Genomic DNA, 23,995 nt, shown 5'->3' with positions numbered 1-23,995 from the left:
GACCTTCTTACTGTGAAGCAACAGTGCTAGTCACTAAGCCCTCATTACATTCCACTTCCCATAAATCCTGTTAAAATTAAAAATCAGATAGAAACTAATACTTTTAGAATAAAAGGAAATGAAACTTTTTTAACTGGTTTACTCATCCAGGGATCAATTCAATTCAATTCAATTTTATTTGTATAGCGCTTTTAACAAAGAGCATTGTCTCAAAGCAGCTTTACATGAGAAACGACATAAGAAAACAACAAACATATGAACAGACAAACAGACAGACAGTCCTAGATGTTATCCCAAGTGAGCAAACCTGAAGAACACTTGTGAGCATCAGTTTAAGGGCATATTAATTTTTGTTAATAAATTAAAAACACTGAAGAAAATTGTCTTGGGATGGACTGGTGTCCCATACATTTTAGACCAACTTTCACTGATCAAAGTTTTGAACGAAGGAAAATTGAAAAATTGGAGATTATTATGAATCTAAAGATCACTGAGAGCTAAGAGAGAAATAATAGAGAACTAAGAGAGAAATATAAGACTCTAGTGAACCACTACTTCTTCTTCTTCTACTACTACTACTACTAATAATAATAATAATCCATCCATTTTCTATAACCGCTTTATTCCTAATTAGGTCACGGAGATCTGCTGGAGCCTATCCCAGCACACATTGGGTGAAAGGCAGGGGTACACCCTGGACAGGTCACCAGTCCATCACAGGGTCACATATATAGACAGACAACCACACACACTCACAATCACTCCTATGGGCAATGTAGAATTACCAATCACATGTATTTCACATTAATTACCTAATGTACATGTTTTTGGACTGTGGGAGGAAACCGGAGTTAATAATAATAATAATAATAATAATAATAAGAAGAAGAAGAAGAAGAAGAAGAAGAAGAAGAAGAAGATAAAAGAGAAGCTAGTGGAGATGACTGAAATAACCTCACTACATGAATTTTCACACTAACGTCTATAATAATAATTGTAATAGAAAGGCAAAGAGTAGAATAGATACTTTGAATGGAAACTTCAAAGCTTTATTCTTAAAGAAAAGTTTCAAAACCATGGTTCCAAAAACCACAAGTGATTTATCTTTTGTTTAATTTTAGTTTATTTATTCCTGGGGTTTTAGTGCCATCTGCTGGATGGAGACGCTGAAACAGGAACTCCTCACCATCGCGAAGTTTCCAGGGGAAGATAAAACATGGAGCACAGAGGACAAATCCTAACTTAACTACTCTACGGAGCCGAGTGCACTACATAGTGAGTAGAAGCTAAGTTATATTCTCCATGTAGTGCACTTATATAGGGAGGGATGAGAGATTGGAGATAGAACCAGAGGAGTTTCTCTCTGCTAAGAAGCGAGGTAGTTATTTTTGTAGTTGTGTACGCAGCATTTTATTACATTGCTAAGAATAATAATAATAATAATAATAATAATAATAATAACAACAATAATAAGTGTACGTATATTGCCGATGTTTTCCAGAAATGGTTAGCTAGCTGCGTTAACCACCTGCAGTGTGTACATGCATGTAACCGCTCCTGGTTTATCCTCCGAAAGGTAAAGGCTGTTTTCCTAAAATAGAAACTAAAACCCTGTCCTTGTCTTATGCCTGTGTGAGGTCACTGTATGTTAGAGAAGCTGCAGAGTTCTAGGTAATTGAGTGCTACATAACTTCAGGGGTGATGCTGTGACATTTGTATCAGACTGATATTACATTTCCAATCGCTCACGTTTCGGATAAATGACTAATACAGTGTACACTATATGGCCAGAAGGTTTGTGGAGCTCCATGAAGATGGTGTGAGAAGGTTAGAGTGACTCTGGATAGACTCTGACTCGACCCCACTGGAACACCGACTGAACCCCAGACCTCCTCACTCTTACAACATCGGTGTCTGATCTCACTAATGCTCTTGCAGCTGAATGATCACTAATCCCCACTAAGTCACGCTCCAACATCTAGTGGAAAACCTTCACACAAGAGAAGAGTGGAGATTATTATAACAGCAGTTTAATATGAAAGCATATACACTGATCAGGCATAACATTATGATCACTTACAGGTGAAGTGAATAAGACTGTTTATCTCCTCATCATGGCGCCTGTTAGTGGGTGGGATATATCAGGCAGCAAGTGAACATTTTGTCCTCAAAGTTGACGTGTTAGAAGCAGGAAAAATGGGCAAGCGTAAGGATTTGAGCGAGTTTGACAAGGACCAAATTGTGATGGCTAGACCACTGGATCAGAGCATCTCCAAAACTGCAGCTCTTGTGGCGTGTTCCCGGTCTGCAGTGATCAGTATCTATCAATAGTATCCTTTAAGTCATGTAAGTTGCAAGGTGGGGCCCATGGAGCATCTGGGTGCCAGATACCACAGCACACCTTCAGGGATCTAGAGGAGTCCATGCCTCGATGGGTCAGGGCTGTTTTGGCAGCAAAAGGGGGACCGACACAATATTAGGCAGGTGGTCATAAAGTTATGCCTGATCAGTGTATATATGGCAGGCTTGCTCAAGTTATTTATCAACTTATTTAGCCATACTAAGAAGACAGTGTTTTGCATGTTTCAGATTATTATTATTCATCCTTACATCATATTATGAATGTTCCGTAAGTCACACTACATCATGTGAAATTTCCGATTATGAGAAGAAAAAATTTGTTTTATAATTTCTGTTGCCAAAAAACTGCTCAATTTTGAGCAAATAATTAGAATGTTCAGATGGTCCTCTAATTCCATTAACATTAATGCTGGTTAACCACAAATTATGTTGTTTTTGTTTATTTTATTTTATTTTTTTTTACACTTCTGTACTTAATAAGTACAGGAATAAAGGAGAAAAACTTTACTAGTGCTTTGATCATGACAGTGTAGCTGGGAAAACATTACCTGAAAGTGAAATTGTCATACTAAGTTAAGATAAATCTTAAGACATAGCTAACAAATGTGTATTCTACATTAACAGTTTCCAGCAAAAATGTGGGGTGAAATCGATCCATACCCCAAACCTGCCAGTCCTGAACCCTGCAAGCCACATAGTGGTGGAACAGAGGATGAGGACAAGATGGAGCAGTGTTGCAGTGAGCCTTCAACCCCCAGTGCCCATGTGAGGACCTCTTTATACCTACATTTTATATTTATAGAGTGAAATATCTTCAGTAGCACAAAGCTACCTATGAGCAAAATAATGGTAACTGCTGCTGCTCTCTCTCTCTCTCTCATTCACTTTCACATTCTCTCTCTCCATCCCAGATTCAGGATAAAGATTCCAGCTCTCTGGATGCCATGATATCATCCATAGTGCTCAGTGGGAGTCCAGTAAAGAGCCAGCAGCTGGGAGAACCTGACCTCACTGTGGAGGAGAAAAAGCAGTTGTTAATGGAACAGTATAACAGCAAGCCAGTAGTTTTTCTGGAGCGTTATCACACTCATTTAAAACCTGAGCATTTGGAGGCCTTCTCACACGTCAGGAGCGACTGCAGAACACAGTATTACTGTCATGAAGTTCAGAAACGAGCGTCAAGTTCGGCCAACAAGACGAGGGTGCGCAACCATCGCTACGCCGCTCTCCGTTCACTTCAGAAGGGTACGTGTGGCGATTTTGAATTAGCCTGCGTTGTCATTTCACTGTTTAAAGATTTTAAGATCTATTGTGCTCTAGCTCATGCATTACTATTAGCGATGCACTGATCCTTAGATCACGTAGTAGGTCCATCATACCCCATCGCTCGTGAACTCATGATCCTAATTGTTCAGACAGTGTTAATATAAAGTAATTATGACTGCAGTTCTCCATAAAGGTTTGATTATTGTGCACTTTCTAACATTAGTTTTAGTTTCTAAAGTAACAGTGTACACAGGGATCCATGATAGACACTCACATAAACACTCATATAACTGGATCACGTGGAATTTCTGACATGGTGAAGTTTATTTAGCATTTCGAGTCTCCAGAGGTTCAGCAGCACACCAGCTCATGTTTTATTCCATGTTTAATGAATGCACTGGGCAGTCAGTCTGATGGATTATGTGTCAGAGAGTGATTAAACCTTGTTTTGTTAAGTTGGTGTGATTGTGATGAACTACTCAGTGTTTCTAGGATCTTTTTTTTTGGATCCAATGTAACCCAGATCAGGGTACAGCCATTACTTAAATGAATTAAAGTTATTTTGTAATGCAATAATCATAGTAGTAATAACAAGAAGACAAAAAAATGAATGAATTTAAAGTGATGGAGGACAGAAGGGTGAATGAGTAAAAATCTAGCCGTCTCTCTATAAGAGGTTTTATATGAGCTTCTTTTTTTTCTATTCTAAAGAGGGCCAGTACTTCAGCGAGGAGCAGATGCGTTTTCGAGAGCCTCTTCTGTATGAGCAGTACATCGGTCAGTACCTGAGTGAGGAGGAGATCCTGCAGCGCTCTGAAGAAGCTATGCAGAATGGCCCCTCTGGTCTGTCTGACCTGCTCATCGACTCCTACCATGAGCGAGAGCTGCAGAAACGCCTGCAGGAGGAACAGGGCCGAGAGAACTGCGCGGAGCAGGAGGAAGAGGAGGGTGAGATGTCTGAGGGCAGTTTTATGCTAAGAGAGACAAAGGGGGAGATATTTCTACAAGTGGGCCACGTGAACTTGATAATTTGAAACTTCAGTTATTTTATTCCAGCTTTATGGATACAGATCATACCTGATCAGTTTTGTTAGCTTATCGTCAGGTTTGTCATGATTTGTTCAGTCTGCTGCTAAAATGATGTCACATGTTGGGTGCAGTCAGCATGACCACAGCAGCAGTCTTGCACACACACACACAAGCACGGGCAGTGGAGGCTTAATTGGTTAAGGCTACTGCCAAGCTGTCACTGTTGGGTCCTTGAGCAAGGCCCTTAACCATCTCTGATCCACAGGCACTGTATCAAAGCTGACCCTGTGCTCTGACATCAACTACTTCACAAACTGGCATATGTGAAGAAAAGCATTTCACTGTGCTACTGATGTGTTTAAATAGGCTTCTCTCTTTCTTACACACACAATAAGAAGACAGAACTTTATAAATCTCGAAGGAAATTCTTTTGCCAGAGACTGCTCCAATTACATCAAGTATATTGATGGTCTAACATTTACATTTCTTGCATTTGACAGATGCTTTTATCCAGAGCGACTTACATTTTTATCTTATTTTATACAACTGAGCAAGTGAAGGTTAAGGGCCTTGATCAAGGGCCCAGTGGTGGCAGCTTGGTGGACCTGGGATTCAAACTCGCAACCTTCTGATCAGGCACCAAAACACCACTAATCTACCACATCCCTTCTAAAATAGTAATGTTGTTTACACCTCACAACTTTCTCATTTAGTATCCAAGTACATTTAGTTTCTGGACTGCCACATTAATGCAGTGCAGAATAAAAATTACCCACAACGCACCCCCACAGCTTATTTAATGGTCCTTAAAGATTTGATTGCGGAACGATGAATAATAATGTTATCCCGCTGATCGTGTTTCTTTACTCCACAGACGACGAGGAGCCTACGCAGGCCGAATGGGAACCGACGGCAGAAGAGAAAGCCTTGCTGAGGGACGAGTTTCTGAGTCAGATGCACCAAAGATTCTTAGAAGGCAAAGATAAAGACTTTAACTACAGGTTCATTTCAGTTCCATCATTCTGTCTCTCAGTACACTCAAGCCAGGTGTGGAAGACTGTAAGCAATGTGATCTAATAACAGGAAGGAATTGTTGAGTGAAATATTCAAAGCTCTAATTTTTATGTTCATATTCAGGAGCTTTCCTCACAGTTTATGATCATGCTGCATGAACATTACCATTTTTGATCAATTCACAGTATTTCAGATATTAAGCTTCCTTATAGAAACTTTACTAGGAGAATCTTTTTAGGCAATTCTTTCACACAATAAAAAATGTTATCTTGTCTGCTGCAGTGAAGTGGACGAGAACCCAGATTACGACAACCTGGACATTTTAAGTCGTGATGCTGAAGAAAAGTACTTTGATGAAGACGATGAAGAGGAGGAGGAAGAAGAAGAGGAGGAGGAGGAGGAAGGGGAAAAGGAGTCTGATGATCATATGGTGTGAAAGTTTTTGGACAGTTTTGAGTATTTATTTTTCTACAAAGGTGAATCAGATGCAGAATGCCACTTCAAAACACATTACCGTTTCCTCTGATAGGTGAAGCATATCCAGGTGATACATTCTGCTGCATGTGATTATGGACTGCAACTGCAAGAAAAAAATAAAAAAACACACACTGTGCAGTTGAAATGCCCCCATGGGTGGTGCAAAAAAGGGGGCGGGGCCAACTTCTAGGCTCAAAGCTGAAATGTAATGATATCCACTGCATGTGAATATTGTGAATCTGATTTTCTAAAGTTTCTTTTCAAGTTGAAATTACACTTCCAGATCGGTCAATTTTAACTAGCTAGCTATTTTTTCTGACCGCACGTTTGTAATTGTCTCTAAGACCATGTTATTTTTTCTATAATAAAACTACACATGTGAATAAGTCTAGCAGGTGCAGTGTTGAATATTAATAACCAGTGTAAATGTCAGTTGTGCTTTTAATGACTCTTAAAACCACCAGTTTTACATTTGAATGGATTCAGAGGACAAAAAGCGAATAAAATGAGTAAATACTTTATTAACATTGTTCATTAGCATGGGTGTATCTACAATTACATTTCTACACAAGAGAAATTAAATACAAATTCACAGGCTAGGTGTCAGGTGTAACATTATAGGGAAGAAAAATATACAGAGAGAAATTATAGATCGGCTACATTAGTGAGGTCCCTTTGATCGTTTAAAAACAGGATTTCTGCAGGGAAAAAACATGAGGGCGGGGTCAATCCAACATCATCTAGCTAATACTAAGCCATGTGATGCAAATATAGTGTGTATTTTTTAATAGATGAACACATTCTGAGCGTCTCTGAAAGCCTCCGAAACCCTTGCTTCACCCAGACGGCAAATTTTCTCATTCGTACTTTTCATTTGAGATCGCTTCATCAAGCGTGTAAGCAACTGATCACAGCCCGAAAATGTTAGAAAGCCTTAATTTCCTAAATCTAAAAAAATACAAAATTCATAGGCAGTATAAAATTATTCTATCAAATGTTACATGGAAATCCATACCTATTAGTTCCTTCGTTTTTGTTAATATGGTTACAAGTATACACGAGTAAGAAAACTCAAACTAATTAATGATGAATACTTCTAAGATAAGACACCATGCGCCTTCAAAATGACTAGAGTTCACAGTTAATTGTCGATATTACTTACAATGGCAAGTGGTTACATGAGACATTAAAAAGGAACACCACGAGATTCTATCAAACCCACAGGGTCCATAAGCTGAACTTTTCAATGGCCTCCTGATTTGCTGTAAGAAACCATCACAGTATTATAGATGGTGCTGATTAGGCTTCTGAGAAGCAACAACCATTTTATACTCACTCCATGCCTCCTACTGGCAAACACAGTGAAAGGACAAGCAAAGTGGCATCATGACACAAGAGGAGAGGAATGTGCGCAATAGGAAGGAAAGAAGGGGGAAAAAAAACGAAGATGTGGTCAGCGCAAGTATTCGGACAGCTTCTTCCGTGCATGCTCCGCCATACGTCTGATCAAACCTTCATAATGAACTTAAGCAGCTCTTCGGCTAGAAGGCATTGGTGTACACCATCACACACACAGAGAGAGAGAGAGAGAGAGAGAGAGAGAGAGAGAGAGAGAGAGAGATTAGCTGAGAATAATCAATTGAGGACGAGTGAAAAGGGAAGGGTGCAGCGTTCTTGAACAATGAAGTCTTTCTTCTCCTTAAGGTCCGACTGCACATAACGAAGGAGTTTCCACCACTTCTCCACCATCAGCCCTGGAAACAAAATAGTCATTAAAATGTTTTTTCTTCCCCATTTAAAGCCCACTTATATTTCAGTCTTAAAGCCACTTCAGATGGAACAGAGTGCAGCAATTTGGAAAAGTCGCTCTCCAAACTGCCCTCCCACTTCCACTGTGATTAAATGTTAAATGGGATGGAAACCAGTGGGCGCTCAGACACCGTGTCTCACTCACACTCCCTCCTCTCAAACATGCTCATCACAGGACATACCGGTTCGAGTGAATCAACTGATTTAAATATATTTCTCACGGCATGGTGAAAGAGCCGTTCCTTTTAAATGAAGTAGATTCTAAATATTTTGTATACAAACAGTACATCGTTTAATTTTCTGAATTGATGGATGGTAGTGCATCATAAAAAGGTTAATAACATTAGATTTCCATGGAATTTGAGCACTTTTTCTACAGGTTTATATTGTGAAAAAGGGAATATGTAGACTCGTACAAGGCTTCTGCTTCAGTCAGGCTCTGAATAAATGCAAGCGAAGCAGCACCATCTTACTTGAAGGGTTCAGAATAAAATGTGAGCTTTCACACACCACTTCAAGCCGTTTCTCGCTCGCCCCCTTGTCCTAATATCGTCCCACCATTCCCACAGACTTTTTTTTCCAAATTTCAGCTGTACTTTCTAACATGTCCACAGGGAGGAAGCAGACTGCTGATTTTACCATAACCAGCATTTTCTTCAGGCTGGAAAATCTTCAGGAAATGTAAAGCTAGGACTTTTGAGTTTCAGTTTTTCCTTTTTATTGTCTGTTGAAATCAAACACACTGCAAATTAGTGTCTAAATTTGGACAAACATCTGAATGCGTTTTTTTATCCTCCATGTTTAATAGTCATTCATTTTAAATGTGCAGTAATAAACCCGTCCGTGTGATTTAAAGAGAGGAAATCAGACGCCTGCAGGACGAGAGGAAGGAGACAGAAGGAACATGAGAGAGAGAGTCAGATGCTCTCCTGAGTGCCAGCACTCACAGTCTGGAACACTGGGCCACGCTAATGCGGATGGGATGAGAACATGAACCAGTCTGGCTCTGAGCGAGTAAACGTCAAAAAGTCAGCTTCATACAGCATCTGACACTGTTCTGTTTCGGTCGGTTCTGTAAGCGCCATCTGTTTCAGTCTGTGTGGCCCGACAGCTGTGCTGTGTTTCATTTATCAAAACGTGAAAATGGCAAGATGTGTTTAATGGTGTGCCAAACAAAACGGATTATGTTTGTTTGTGCACACCAATTGCCATCCCTAATGTAGATCTCGAGTGTGCACATGCATGCTGATGCAGTAATCAGCTTTCTGGGCAGTCAGGTTTTATATGCATCCTTGACATCCTTTCCTACAACCTAAATTAGAGGGTTCATCTCTGTCAAGAAGCAGGAGTACTCACCAGGACTCAGCTTTAAGCAGAACTCACCTCCAGTTGTCAACACTCATCAGTTGATGAGAATCCCAGGAAGCCGTCCATCCTCCTCGCTCATATTTCTCAGGTTATTCTCAGCCTCATCCACACTCCTGTACGAGCAAAAACAAACGTGGATCTGATGCAGTGCGCAATCCGCAATCGTAAGAGCGACACACAGAAAAGTGAAACACCACCAACACAATTCTATAAAGTGTGATCACATAAGGCTGTGTCTGCCAGCTTGACTGTAAGCCAGGGACTCACACAAGGAAATCTTTCACATCCTCCACAGTCAGCTCTCCTGTTGTGTCGAGCGTGATATCAGCGCTGCTGTTTGGGGAATCCAGGCCAGGAGACGATAAAGCACTTTGCATTTCATCAAATATGCCTGATAATGGAGAGAAATACAACAAAGAAAATCAAGTCAGTGCAGTGAACATACCTAGCATCCCTGATTTTCAGTCATATTGCAAAACCAGACACCATTCTTTAGCATCACACAAGAGATTTGTTAGTCACCTTCAGCGTGTTCTGCAGATCCCGGTGACTGGGTCTTGTATGTGCCGTTGGCCTGGGGCAGGACTGGCATACACAAACTGGAAAGATTGCATAATGAGGAAATAACCAAAGACAAACAGATGCTGCTTGGACATGGTTTGGTTTTTTTTTTGCGCAAAATCATTAAACACTTAATAAACAGTGCATCAGGTGACATACTCATGCTCCGAAGGCTCGTAAGGTCGATCTACGTCCACCGAACACTGAGGTTCAGTAATGACCCGTGCAGACAGAGAGAACCGTTTATACTCGGACGGGGAGATCAGATAAAAACCTGTTATCGGGCAACAAGATGATAATTTCAACAATTACACTTTCAACCTTGTCGCTTAAAAACAACAATATGTTTAAGCTCATCACCTTGCCCAGTCTTGGTGAACACACAGGACGCAATGCCACTTATGTCTTCCTTGCGGATGCAGTCGTATCGAACTTGCGGCCTCAAGGCAGGCACGCTGAACACGTGAATGTCCCCCAGGTTGGTCAGGCACACCAGGCCATTCTCAGAGTAGTCCTCAGAAGCAGCACTGCAGAAGTTCACCAGAGCTACCTTCCGTACACGGCAGCCCTCGTGTGCAGTCAGCTTGAATTTGGTCTTTGCGCTGACTTTAGGCAGAGTGAAGACCTGTAGTGAATGGGAAATGATTACTGAAAAACTGCAATCATGTACATTCTTCGGTATTGTGTGTGAAGACAGTTAAAGAGACAGCTGGGCAGCTCAGATAAGCAGGGAAGTTTATTCCACCACCTGAGGCTGTATTATATTAATGGCTATAGGAGGTACATGATGAAGAACTGAACAGGCATCTGACATGTCTTTGGAGGGGAAAAATTAGAATCCTCTAGATGCCATACAGGAAGAAGATGCATGGCTGAGTGAAGGTTTTCCCACAGAGAATACAGCAGGGTTGCGCTGCAAGGACGCAGCTTTAAATGAGAAGGTGCAATCCATGAGGAGCCATCTGCTAGATATGATGAGATCCAAGTAAAAAACCTTGATCTTTCATTGTGGATTGCAGGGGTTCGGTTTGGGAACCATTCTCATAATGTGTTTTACAGAACCAAGAGAGAATAAATATTAAACAAAAAGAGAAGAGGAAAATCTTTCTGAACACCAGCCTACATGGAGCATAAACTCTTTAGTACTCTGAGATGATTTGAATTAGTTAACATGCTATTTAACAATTGTGATTTATTTTAAATACATTTAGTTATAGCATTACTGGACCCCAAGACTTCACCACCACCACCAGTCTAAAATTTTGACCATGTCATCCATCTCTCACCTTAAACTGTTCCTCAGAGGCGATCAGGACCGAATGGCTGCCCTGCATATCAGGAGCTTTGGCCAGGTCTCTGGACTCCTCATAGGGTTCGGGCAGAGGGTTCCCCCTGCCGTCCAGCACGACAATAGACACCACCGGAGCTCTGTGCATGAGTTGGATCTCTTTCCCTAGCAAAGCCTCCACGCTCCGCTCGGAGAACTTCTCCTGCGAGGGCACATCCAGAGCGTAAGCATACACGCTGCCTGAATTCGTCCCCGCCCACATGGTAGGGCCGTGGTGCGTTCCTGAGTGAGAGGGGAAAAAAAATATTACTCATCAAGCATGTGAAAGCTTCAGGTATGTTCCGACCTCTAAAACTTCAAAGCTATTATGTACCTCTACCACATCAGTACCAGTCCTTTGGTGCTCATTTGAGCTTTAATACCACGCCAACAGTTATTCACAAATAACCCAGTATAAACATCCAATAACATTAACCGTTAAACACCACCATAAATACAGACTGATTACATATCACACTGCATTAAACTAACAATATCGCATTGTATGAACTCTCTCCACTGAGTATTATTCCCTGCCAGATAGCCAATGAACCAGGATTGTGTAAGCGTCTGATTTAAAAGGAATGACATGCAGATGTTGAGGACAGAACGGCTTGGGTGTGTGGTCCAGACAAAGATCTGACATGGTTCCAACTCTAGTGTAATCATTTTCAGTAAAATGTCCGAGTTTGGGCGAGTCTCTACGGCCTTCTATAAGAGCATTTTCCAGACTTTATTCAAATGTTAATATCGAGTGCATTTTCATTATGAGTGCACATAAATCAGACATCAATTCAGTTCAACTGCAAATCATGTATTCACATTATTCTGCACAGCAACGCTTAATGTCTGGGAAAATTTTAAACGCAAATAAAAAGGCCATGAGGTATTTAATGGAAACTGGTTGCCAAGAAATGTAACAGCAATCCTTCAATGTACAGTTGTTTGTTGGTTATTGCTACACCAGCTTCAATGACTATTCCATAGCAAATACATATACAGTACTAACTAGCAAATTCTGTATATTTACAGATTTACAGTCCAGGGAATGTTACAGTACTGACATTTTAATGGTTTTTACCCTTAAATAAAATGCAGTGGGTCAGTCAGGGGTCAGTTTGTGATTGTACCCTCTCATCACCTCACAACAACTTGCTTGCATTTGGTCTAAACATGTGAAAGTGATTACAGATTCTCATCATCCTCAAAAAAAAAAATATGTAAATAACATCTAGGCACAATTTACCACACTCCCACAATCAGGACTTCTCCCAGCTGATCTGCGAGATGCTGAAAGTGTTTTTGGCTTCCACAAACACCATTTTTTTACTAACAGAGTTTGCAAAATTGCAAAGTAATTCAGAGGCTTCAGGGGGATGAACCAGACACTGAGAGTAAAGAGGAAAATGCAAGCCATACTGCAAAAGCAGCACAAGTTGCAGCATGAGATTGAGAAAATGTAATCACAACTGGAACAACATCTATGGAATTCTTATAACGGCAGAATCAGGGCTGATTAAGATGAAAATGTTAGTCACTGAATTTTTCTGTACACGTCGTACAGCTGAATGTGAATCGTATCTCAAATCGTTAATCATCAAACTGACAATCAAATTTTTTTTGGTTCAGACAATATACCGTTAGTAGTGTCCTGAAATATTTAAAGTATTTCTATTCTCCATTTCTGCTGGGAAATAATTACTTGTGCTTCCAACATCGAACATGATCTTCCCTTTGGTGGATATTTGCAGACTGTAATACCGTTTAGCTCATACCGTCTCGGAGGAATGTGTCAGCGAAGCAGAGGCAGCGGACCACCCCAGATAACGAATCATCAGCTGACCGCGGCTCAATCCGTCTCTGTACCGGCGTCACCTCAGCATCCTGTTCCGCTAACTGAGCGTTAGCCTCCTGGACCTGAATCCAGAATCAGACACAAACACGACAGCGTTTGCACAGGATAATCGATGAAAGTTATGACAGGTTTTCTTAATTACGCTGTTGAACACTGAAGCATTGAGAAGGAGCCAAATGTGCAGTGCAACAAGGAGACGCTGATTAGAAAACACTCAGAATCTAGCATGATTGTTTAAAGAAGAAATAGCTGTGTATATGGTAACTGACAAGAAAAATGAGCAAGCAGAATTGATCAGACTGAAAACACAACAGAAAAGCACTCACTTTACTGGATGGGCTGCTGACCAACACGCGCTTCTTCCCAGACACCCTACTCTTACGAATCCTCCTGAACGACTGGCGGAGTGACTTCTTCAGTGACTTCACTCGTGAGAGTGGACCCTCCATAGCCAGAGAGTCGTTGGGATGTAGCGTACACCTTTAAAGAAAATGTGTGATTTATTGATTTAGTTTTTTATCCAATTGGAAACACCACCTTTACAGTATGATTTTATTGTGCATTTGCAAGTTTTGATAGAAAGGCTTGTTCAGGAAATTCGGTAAACACGAAAACATTCCGAAAACACAACGACAATTCAGACAAACTGGAAAAGGTAGGTACAGTTCAAGAGACATCAAGTGTTGTCCAATCAGCGATAAGAATTCCATTCGCAAACTATACCTACCTTCTCCAGTTTGTCTGAATTGTCGTTGTTTCCAGGTTTATTTTGTTTTCAGATTTGTTTTTCATTTTGTTGTTTTGTTTTCCGCATTTGTTGTTTTGTACTCCTCGGCCACCCTAGGATTATTTTTAATGTAATAAAATAAACTGAAATGGCTCAAAGAATGATTTAAAAATGTCCAACTACTCTGCAAAGAAGTGTGAACATCTCCAGTAGAGGAGCTACCTTGCCAGCACAGGGCTACGGCGATGGTAGTCGAAGAGACCAAAGCCATGACTGGTGCCAAAAGCAACAAGGTTCCACTCAGCATGCAGCGTCACCGCGGTAACCGCCGCAGGGGGCATGCACTGCACAAGGACTACAGGCTGGAATCCAGGAGCGAACACCACAGAGCCAGACTTCTCCGGCAGCCGGTCATGACCCTTCCATGTGAAACCTTCCCGGTCCTGGAGGAGGTCCATGGTGACCACGTCGATCATGTGATCGGATTTTTCGTCACATAAGTACATCATGATCACCTGAAAGGAAGAAGGAAAGATGGAAAAATTGTTCAGAAGTTCACTAAATGTTTAACTCATTTTTTTGGTTTAAGGCTGGTGAAGTTAACTGATAAATGAGTTCTAAAATATTTAGACATTCGTGTATAGATCTATAATGAAATACAGACATGTTTCTGGTTCATGAAAAGAAGCAGCTCTACCTGTCCTGCAGTACCAGCCACCACCAGCTTGCCGCTGTATTTGCACAGGCAGATCTTTTGGATTCCTAGCCTGGGGTCATCACTGTAAGGGTCAAAGCAGCCCACCTGTAAATAAATAAAAAGCACACACACACACACTCAAACACAACATAATATACTGTTTATGGTGCAGACTTGCATAACACAGAGTAATGCTTTTTACCTTCAAAAACATAACATATATAATTTCTATAAGCCTGACCAGACATATGCATTAAACCCCAAATTCCATGAGCTAGATGAATTCTATGCCTTTATATTCTGATCATAAATAACAAGCTCTGCTGACACAAAGGAATGACATAAAAATAAAAATAACAAGCAGGGCAGCTGTGCCATCCAGTGCAGGAATGTGCTTGCTTGGTCTTCAGCACTGAACATTTCCAGCCTCAGACAGTCTGCTTTTAATTAGAGTGAAGGGGGGAAAAATGGCAAACACGGCACTGTGCATCAGAGACGCTGCATGCCAAGACTGCAGTTCAGAGTTTCTTCACCAGACAGAGGAACGGGAAAAGATGGAGATAGACGAAATCAAAACAAGCAGCAGAGTAAAACACAGTAAAAGAAAACATCAGACAGCTGTTTATAATTTAAAAAAAAAAAAAAAATATCCAAAACTTAAAAGTACAATAAATTTTAGATGATTATTTTTGTTGTTGTTTATTGAATGAGAGACAATTTTTAATCAAACCCACATGTACGTGATCAAATGCTGACCTTTTGGAAAGGAGGCCACTCCTCTTCGCTGGCTTGAGTCAGGCTGTCGTTGTGGTCACAGTCGGTTTGGAAGATGTTGGCTGTGCTCAGCTTGTACAGAGGTCTGAGTGCCACTCCTGATGCGTCCCAGAAGCGTACTGTACCGTCTTCATGTCTGCAGACACAAACAGCAAGAAATTACTGCTACTTGCTATTTAAGCTGCAATGTCAGAACATACTTAAATCTACTGAGCTTGAACCCACCATTATTTCAAAGTCCTATTCAAAGACAAACAAAAAAATGACCATGTCAAGTAAATCACTCTCAAGGAATTTTAACACTAAGCTGATAAGCTAATGGTTATTGACATTCTGGACCCTGCATTTTACCCCGGGGTAATGGAACACTTCATACTGGTAATTTAGAAGCTTTTGCACTGCTTTTTACCCTTTAACCCTTTAAGGGGCAGTGGTGGCTCAAGTTAAGTCAAGTTAAGGCTGTGGGTTGTTGATCGGGGGATCAAGGTTCAAGCCCCAGCAACACCAAGCTCCACTGTTGGGCAATTGAGCAAGGTCCTTAACCCTCTCTGCTCCAGGGGCTCTGTATCATAGCTGCCTCTGCGCTCTGATCACAACTTCCTCAGTTGGGATATGTGAGGCTTCATGCCCTCAGTTCTTTCTCACCGTTATCCCCACACTGCAGTGTCCATTAAAAACCCTATAACTTCTGCTCAAGATGGATCTCGAATCTGTAAAAAGCTCTCACCCAGTTAGCAGCAGCTCTTTCTGTTTGGAATCAGGTGCCAAGTTCTTTCCCCCGCATATTGGCCAGGTCTGTTAAAAAGGCAAGAAATATTGTTACAAGCCTCACCAATCAGTAACCTCACATCACCATCTAACACACTTTATATTCACTGATGTAATAAACATTAAAAGTTGATGCTCTTCTGCCAGCTGATGCTTTAATGATTGTTGTTAAATTAAACTTTTCAATAAGTCTGACTTTGGAACTGCAGACTTAGCATACGCTGGTGCCTTGGACATGAATATGACCATAAATATATTCAGATTGGAGCCATTAGATTTTATGGAGATATAAAATCATGTTTGTTATTGCAACACGCATTCTGTAAGCAAGTTCAGCCTGCATCTGTCTCTGCTCTGACTGTATTGCTGCCGTTATCTGCATGACTGTGAATAAAATTCCATTAATTTCCAAATTTAGCACTGAATGAAATACGATTGAGGAATGTAAAGCCTCTTATCAAAGAACATATTTCTCTCCAAGGAAGCTTAATGTGTCATAGGAGCGAAACAGTCTAGAAACCAGACTTGGTAAACAGCAACCACAAGAAGACCGGAGCAGTGCTGCTCACTGACCTTATTGCATCCGTGACTAAAAAGTTTATCCTCCATATAAAATCACAGAGCAGACTAACCGTGCGTGTCTGTAGAGAGCACTGCTGCTGCCCAGCTCTCACCACTCTCTCCCACAGCTTGGTTGGCACATTAGATATATGGTAGGAGCATGTGATGGCAGAGGAATGCAGAGGTGCCAGGTATGGTGCAGGAATTGTGGGCCAGCCAGGTGTCTGAAGGTCTATCACCACCAGCTCTTCCTCCAGGAGCACAACAAGAGCTGAGGGCTCATCAAACTCTATAAGACAAAGTCCATTATTAGGTGATTATTGTAAGAACGATCACTTCCCTTATATCTATTAATTATTTAATTGTGTCTCCCATTAAAAACTACTGTGGTGAACCACACACCTGCGTCTCTATCTATGCAGTGGATGGTGAAAAAGTCGATGACTCGTGAGGTGAAGTCTAGGGTAACGTGTGTACTGTCCTGCAGTATCGTTAAACAGTGTCTGTCCCCGTAGCTGGCTCGAGGCATGCTGCCGCTGAACAGCACCAATGGAGCTCTGCAGAGAAAACACAGTGCACAGAGGACATCCTCTTGAGTCAAAGAGGCACAGCTAAAACATGCAGGAATAGAAGCTTTCGCTTTTCACCCACTGCTGCCCAGAGCTGACACACACCCCGACTGGGTGGTCCTCCACAAGATCTTGTTCACAGCTTTGCAGGGAAACGGGCCTGAAAAGAAAAAACAAAAGTGTGTGAGAGAGAGAGAGAGTGTGTAAGAGAGAGAGAGAGAGAGAGAGAGAGAGAGAGAGAGAGAGAGAGAGAGAGAGAGAGAAAGCAGACTTTAATATACTAAAACACAGACATCTGGATGACTCACATGAAAATCTACGCCGTCATGAACCCATGGGTGGACATTAACCAGGAAAATAGCAATAAAACCACAAATAGTGTGTCATTTATCCCTCAGCTATATTTCAGGAGAGTTTTTATACGAGCACTTTGAAATCATCTGGAGAAGAACTTTACCGCAATATTATGTTTGAGCTAAAACATTGTGAGGTTGACCAGCCCTCTTACACAGCGATGGTTAAAAGCACTATTTGACCTGGACTGGTTTTTACCAGAGGACTTTCAGTAATGTGACTTGTAAAGAATTTGACTGGACAATTCACAGGAGATCGAACGTGTGTGTGTTTTGGCCAGGTTAACACATTACTAGCATTAAGCAACATTTAACAGTGTTTTGTATCAGATTTCTTTGTTACAATGATGGGAGCATGATCTGCTAAGGAATTATTACTTTTCAGATATAAAGTGCAGATATATATCTCCAGTGACCTAGCAGTTCCCATGGTAAACCTAATCCAACTCAGATAGGGCTAAAATTTAACTGCCAGAAATATTTCAGCCTTAAAGCAATTGTGTGGTCAAACTTTTCCTCCTCTTTTAGTCCTAGCTTCCAGATCATTCTAACACTAACTCCCCTGTATGAAAATAATTTACATTTCTGTGATACAGGGCAGTCATGGACAAACAGGATTACTTACAAAGAGTCATTGTTAATACAGGACATTTCCTACTGAATGTTCACCACATGGGCTGTGTTCTCCATTATACCACTCGGTGACTTTAAAGGAACACCAGTGATTACTCAAATTCAATGCTCAATCTACACTCCTGCTCATTAAGCAGCTAATGAAAGTCGGACTTGTATCAGTGAAAAGGTTTAGATTTGGACTTGATCTCCTGCCCTGAGATGTCAGTACAACTATGTGCATATACATATCCAGACATTGTGTGTGTGTGTGTGCTCTCAAAGCACAAATACAAAATGAGACTATTTAGAAAGGGACTGAACAAACTTAATGGCTATACAGCGATTAAGCGATTGACTACTTGCAGATAACTAAGAGTGCTGGCTCACCATACGGTATAGTGGAAGAGATGGGCTCATTGGTGCAGCGGCTACTGCTACTAACAGGCCACACCATGTAGCCACCATCGCTGTGGGAACTGACGAAGCTGTTCCCAGTTCGGACCCAAACCAAGCTCTCCAACTGCTGTATGGGTAACACAGACAGACAGGCAGACACAGACAGTCAAACACATTATACACAAGAACGTGATATAAACCACACATTAAGATAGAATTTCAAGCAAGTTATGATCCACATTCCTAATAAAAAAGCTTTTAAAGGAACAAGGGGTGACTAATATTCAAAATTTATGGAGACCCAAACATTTATTACCATTTTTAAGTTACCATTTGCAAAAGTGGCCTTTGGTTAAAGACTTTCCACCCACACACCTGTTTTCCGAGGAAGAGGTTGTCTACATGTCGGCTTTGAAAGTCCCAGAGCACAACGAGGCCTCTACTGTAGCCGATGAGGATTTTGTCCGGATGCTGCGGATGCTCCTGTAGGGACTCCACTGGTCCCAGAGACTTCCCACACTTGTAACTATCAGGAAGGCTGGAAGATAGAGCAGTCCACATGATGGGAAAACGTTACAGCCAACAAGCATTCGACTCACATTTTTCCTTTATATGCATTGCACTAGGGCAATGGGGCTCTTTTATGTGGACCGGGAAAATAATCATCTGACTGGAGGCCCAACAATTTCCAAGTAGAAGAAACAAAGACAAGCGCAAGAGCGAAAGAAAGCCAGGGAGAGACGTTTGGCAAAGTCTAAGATTTTCTTTGGATTTGGATTCTGTAGGGAGATCAAAGCATGCAGTTCCTACTTATCTCCATCCATCCAGGTGTCCTGCATATTTCAGAGGAGATTGCAAGCAGCTCCCTGCTTTACAGCTCATTCATATTTTCCACACACATTCAAAATATAACATACAGAGCATCGCAAGGGTGTCACATTACCACCCGGGAATGTCCCGGTTTCATCCTTTGTATTTGTTAGTATTGGAAACCGAACGTGTTTTTCTAGCAATTATAAAAACAGAAAACTAACAAAAAAAAAAAAGAAAGTTTTGTTTGAAAACCCAGCCAATCAAAAACTAGGATATGGGTTTCCTCTGCGGCTGTGGCACAGATTCAAGTGGAGGAATGTGCACGGTACAGCCACAGTTAGGAAGTTACGCACCCACAACAGTGAGAGAAAGCAAGGCGAAACCATGGTAACGGGGGGGCTAGAGTGCCATTTCAATGGCTTGGTGCTAAAAGCCACAAGAGACAATGTTACACAGACAAGAGCTACAAGCACATTGTCAGCATTTCCCATGTAAAACAGAAAACCTCAGAATCCCTCCAGAGGAGAAACAACTACACGCCATCAATCTACAATTACAAAGAACTTGAACCGACATAAAAATTCGAGTTCCACGAATCTTCTACATCCACATCAATACAATCTTTTAAAGTGGTTTTAATATAAATGGACTAAAATGTGATGGGGGGGGGGGGGGGCAAGACTTGATTATTACAGGAGAAGCATTTGAAAGAAGGCGCATTAATACAAGGCTGAAGACAGATCTCTCAAGAACTAAACACAAACAGCTGACCACAAAGCATGACACTGTATTTAACAGAGCCTCTGAGTATTTTTTTTTTTCCTAGGGATTCCAGTGTCCTGCAGATGCCTGGTGATGTGCCTGTGGAGCACGCAGCGACTGATTTAAATACCCCTCCAACTAGGGCTCGGAGGATTTGGCAAACAGTACAAAAGCATGTTGTTCTGTAGTTCCCGGGCTGGCACGTACTTATTAGCAGCAGCTCGGAGAAACCGCCCATTAGCCCAAATTGCGCTTGCTTAATGAGTGGTTCATGGTCTCTTCCTGCAAAAGATAACGCATTCATGCTGACAACCGAGTGCTGAGGTGGAAAGCTGTAATTTGCCTTAACTTAAACAACTGCTTTAACAGTCAAGCAAGAGACAAGTGCGATTTTCTGTCTTTTAATAGGTACCATTACAGCCACCTGGTATAACGGGTTATTCCTTATAACATACCTCACACACTTTACTTTCCATTCTCTTAAAAAGGTAATTAGGAGGAAAACTGTCAAATATACTGATGCAAAGGAACCTGTAGATGCCTATATAAAGTTTTATCCGTCTAGACAAATTCCATACAACATACCCCTTCAGATCTCCAGGCATTTTATTCCACAAGGGTGTAAAACTGGGCAGTAGGGAACTTGGATTTGTGAGAGGCTTGCAAAGCTTCTGTCCTGGGTGTGTAATGGACAGCCACAGGTGGAAGAAGGAGTGGAAATTTAGCCCTGAGCAACAGTCCATTATCCTGGACCACAGGGGCAAAGTAGGAAGGAAACAATAGAGTTCTCTGCAAGTTCATTACCCTCAGTGTAAAGTTCTCCCAGTCTGACGTGTCCCCAGTTGCTCATTTTTATGACGCATGCAGTGGAATGTGTCCAACCCACCAGTGAGGCTCAGTGAGCTGGATAACATGCGGGCACCAGAACATACACATGGACGTGCTTGGCAGACACAGGAAATTGTTCGAGTTCACACATATTTCTAATAATCCAAGTTATATTAGATATTTTTTGGTTCCTGCTTTAGTCTCTAAAAAACTCTTTACCATTACCTCTGCATGATTTCATCTTGGAACAGTGATTTGTTTAGCAGTGTGAAAGTGGGCAGCTCCAGGAAGTGGATTCCACCACCCTCAGTGCCCACAGCCAAGAGATCACAGCTGAGTTTTGGCAGCAGAACAGTCACACGCGTCGCACTACAGGAGCAAAAAGTAAACACAACCATCATGACCAGAGCATTCCTGTCTGCACAGATATACCGAGATGTGTGTGAAAGCCTGGAGAAAGGCTCTGTAGACAATGAGACAAATTTCATATAATATATAATTTTATTATATATATATATATATATATATATATATATATATATATATATATATATATATATAAAATTCTAAAAGGCATTTGAATGACAATACACAAATTACAAATAAAATATTAATGTATATATTACTGAACTTCATTAAGTCAGTGTGTAGGCTTGTTTGAAGATATGCACCATTTATGAATCAATATCAAAAATCTATAACAAATACACATTAAATAAATAAATAAATACAGTAATAGCACTAGTTTTAGATCGTCAGTGTGCTGGCATTTCCCCCCCATCACATTTAGGGAAATCTTTAAAATGCTGTAAAAACTTTACTTCAAATAATTCCTCTTCACACAGCCATCAACATGAAGCCTCGACATTGATATTAAGGTCTAGGCCTATTACACACTTTTAACTGTTTGCGATGTAGGAAATGACAGCAAAGGCTGAATAGAGGCATCACCTGGTGCTGTCGATGCCAGGCCTGCCGGGGAGGCTGAAGCAGCGCACCTCCTCCAGGTGGGAGCAGGAAGCCTTCTGCACAATCTCCCAGAGGTGCAGAGAGTTATCATCCAGCAGGGATAAAATCCTTCCCTGTAAATTCAAACATATACTAGTGCTGAGAATTTTTAACATTACAGAAACTTATTACTCTACTAATTATTCCTGTCTTCCTAACCAATACAGAATAAAACAAACAATTAACATGAGAAGTCCAGTCGTCAATTATCATATTTCTAATCACCTAAAATTACAAGTGTAGTAATTTTGAAAAGAAACCAAAAATCCACAGTTCTGCATTCAAATGTGCCCTGAGCCACATTCTCACATAGCCAAATTATAGTCATTATCCCGTAGCCTGTATTATTTGCGCTGCGCAGCTTTTATCCTAATGAGGTCAGTAATCAGAAATGAAAAGTTCATGCACTTTCATTCTTTCTTACAGCAATGAAATAAGCTAGATCAAATGGTGTAATGCAGCTAAGCTTCAAAAAAGTAGAAGATTTAATGATTAGTAGTACATCAGGACTATTTTAAATAGCGCAAACCTAATGGCCCTCTTCTCGTTCTGCAATTTGCAAACCCACATTAGAGGAACTCTAGGCTACTGTAAAGTGGGAACTTGTTCAACAAAGTAGCAGAATTACGCATCGATCTGTATGCTGAGCCGCAGACCCGGCGGTCTCGTGCTTATGCTAGTGGAATGGTGAGATTAATTGACAGACCTAAAATTGGGTTTCTGCTGCCTCAATTAAACTGCCATTGTGAGAATGGAAATCAAATCATTGCCAAAAGCACCTAAAAAAAAATTTCATACACGCTGGAAATAGCAGCACTGGTGCTATCACAGGCACGGGTTTTCTTCCAGCAAGATTTGGCACCAAAGTCACTCTACTTTTAATGAATACCAGAGAAAACTGAAACACTGTGTGGCTCATAGCGATGGAAATATGCCTGTGTCTAATTAGAGATGATAAAATATTTCCAGATTTCATTTGTCTAATCAGAAGCATGATAGAACATAGATTTCGGCCCAAGAATTGTAAACTGAACCGCTCCACGAATGACAAAAACATTTTTTTGTTTAAACCACAATGATACAAATTAAAGCTTGTCCAAAAACTGCAGGCTGAGCTGCTCCATGAACAAAGTAAACTGTTGGATCCTTCTTACAAGCAAAAAAATAAAAAAATGAACCCATTACCTGTCCATGCAGGAAGTGCATCTGTGTGACCGTAGCAGCCTCCTTATGAAGTCCAGTGAACTCCACTCCAGGAGCCCCATATCTGAGTTCTGAGTTAAAGAGCCCCATGATTCATACACCAGATAGAATAAACACATGATTGAAAACTGGACTGACAGCAGAAATGGAGCATATGTTGTAGATACGGACCCGACTAGGAAGAAACAAACACTTGCAACATTCATTTACATATTTAATTAAATAATCAGCCTCTCATCAGCTTTGTTTGTCATGAGCAAAAGCGCTCGAATGTCCAAAGACATAACAGAGCATTGTGTACAGCATAGTCTGTTTAATCAGATGACATCAGCTCAAGCTGTACAAAGAATACTGAAACGTGCTTAAATATTGTTGGACTGCTTTATAGCGAAAGAGAAGATGGAGAGCGCCATGAACAGGAGGAAGATGAAGAAGAAGAAAAGGGAAAAGGAAGAGCATCATGAACATGAAGAAGAATAAGACAAAAGATGAGAAAACCATGAAAAATCAAGAGGAAAAGAAAGAGGGCATCATGAAGATGAACAAGAACAAGAAAATGAAGAAGTAGAAGAAGAAAAGTATCATTAACATCAAGAAGAAAAGGGAGGAGGAAGAGGCCATCATGAACATGAAGGCAAACAAGAGCATCATGAACATGAAGGTGGAGGAGGAGGAGGAGGAGGAGGAGAGCATTAGAACACGGACACATACAACATGGACACATTAAGATTTAAGGCATTTGGCAGATGGCCTTATCCAGGGTGCCTTACATTTCTCATTCTACCTCTGAGCAGTTGAGGGTTAATGGTCTTGCTCAAGGGCCCAGCAGTGGCAGCTCGGTGGTCCTAGGATTT

At 41.0% G+C, this 23,995-nt stretch overlaps 2 protein-coding genes across 2 annotated transcripts in view; one reads left to right on the top strand and one right to left on the bottom strand.

Moving 5' to 3' along the window:
* Window positions 1-1,325: 1,325 nt before the first annotated feature.
* On the top strand, window positions 1,326-6,514 carry ccdc97 (coiled-coil domain containing 97). Its single transcript, XM_058377680.1, has 7 exons — window positions 1,326-1,378; window positions 1,502-1,576; window positions 2,986-3,126; window positions 3,273-3,606; window positions 4,339-4,575; window positions 5,531-5,657; window positions 5,953-6,514. Exons 3-7 carry the CDS (start codon window positions 2,998-3,000, stop codon window positions 6,104-6,106), a joined length of 981 nt encoding a protein of 326 aa, XP_058233663.1. The 5' UTR covers window positions 1,326-1,378; window positions 1,502-1,576; window positions 2,986-2,997; the 3' UTR covers window positions 6,107-6,514.
* Window positions 6,515-6,648: 134 nt separating this feature from the next.
* The window catches only part of llgl1 (LLGL scribble cell polarity complex component 1), a 31,367-nt gene continuing 14,020 nt past the window's right edge, over window positions 6,649-23,995 (bottom strand). Inside the window, exons 3-23 of the mRNA XM_058377679.1 lie at window positions 23,124-23,205; window positions 21,882-22,012; window positions 21,156-21,299; window positions 18,903-19,065; window positions 18,519-18,654; window positions 17,269-17,323; window positions 16,997-17,151; window positions 16,666-16,883; window positions 15,993-16,060; window positions 15,248-15,401; window positions 14,492-14,596; window positions 14,017-14,309; window positions 13,394-13,547; window positions 12,988-13,129; window positions 11,172-11,455; window positions 10,246-10,510; window positions 10,045-10,159; window positions 9,847-9,923; window positions 9,592-9,715; window positions 9,340-9,437; window positions 6,649-7,901 (exon numbers count right to left, since the gene is read on the bottom strand). Coding sequence (XP_058233662.1) covers window positions 9,359-9,437; window positions 9,592-9,715; window positions 9,847-9,923; window positions 10,045-10,159; window positions 10,246-10,510; window positions 11,172-11,455; window positions 12,988-13,129; window positions 13,394-13,547; window positions 14,017-14,309; window positions 14,492-14,596; window positions 15,248-15,401; window positions 15,993-16,060; window positions 16,666-16,883; window positions 16,997-17,151; window positions 17,269-17,323; window positions 18,519-18,654; window positions 18,903-19,065; window positions 21,156-21,299; window positions 21,882-22,012; window positions 23,124-23,205 — 2,944 coding nt within the window. The 3' untranslated portion in view covers window positions 6,649-7,901; window positions 9,340-9,358. The remainder of the gene's footprint in view (window positions 7,902-9,339; window positions 9,438-9,591; window positions 9,716-9,846; window positions 9,924-10,044; window positions 10,160-10,245; window positions 10,511-11,171; window positions 11,456-12,987; window positions 13,130-13,393; window positions 13,548-14,016; window positions 14,310-14,491; window positions 14,597-15,247; window positions 15,402-15,992; window positions 16,061-16,665; window positions 16,884-16,996; window positions 17,152-17,268; window positions 17,324-18,518; window positions 18,655-18,902; window positions 19,066-21,155; window positions 21,300-21,881; window positions 22,013-23,123; window positions 23,206-23,995) is intronic.

This window comes from Hemibagrus wyckioides, linkage group LG24 (assembly GCF_019097595.1).
Source record: "Hemibagrus wyckioides isolate EC202008001 linkage group LG24, SWU_Hwy_1.0, whole genome shotgun sequence".
Classification (NCBI taxonomy): domain Eukaryota; kingdom Metazoa; phylum Chordata; class Actinopteri; order Siluriformes; family Bagridae; genus Hemibagrus; species Hemibagrus wyckioides.
This window is presented reverse-complemented; position numbering and strand designations above follow the sequence as displayed.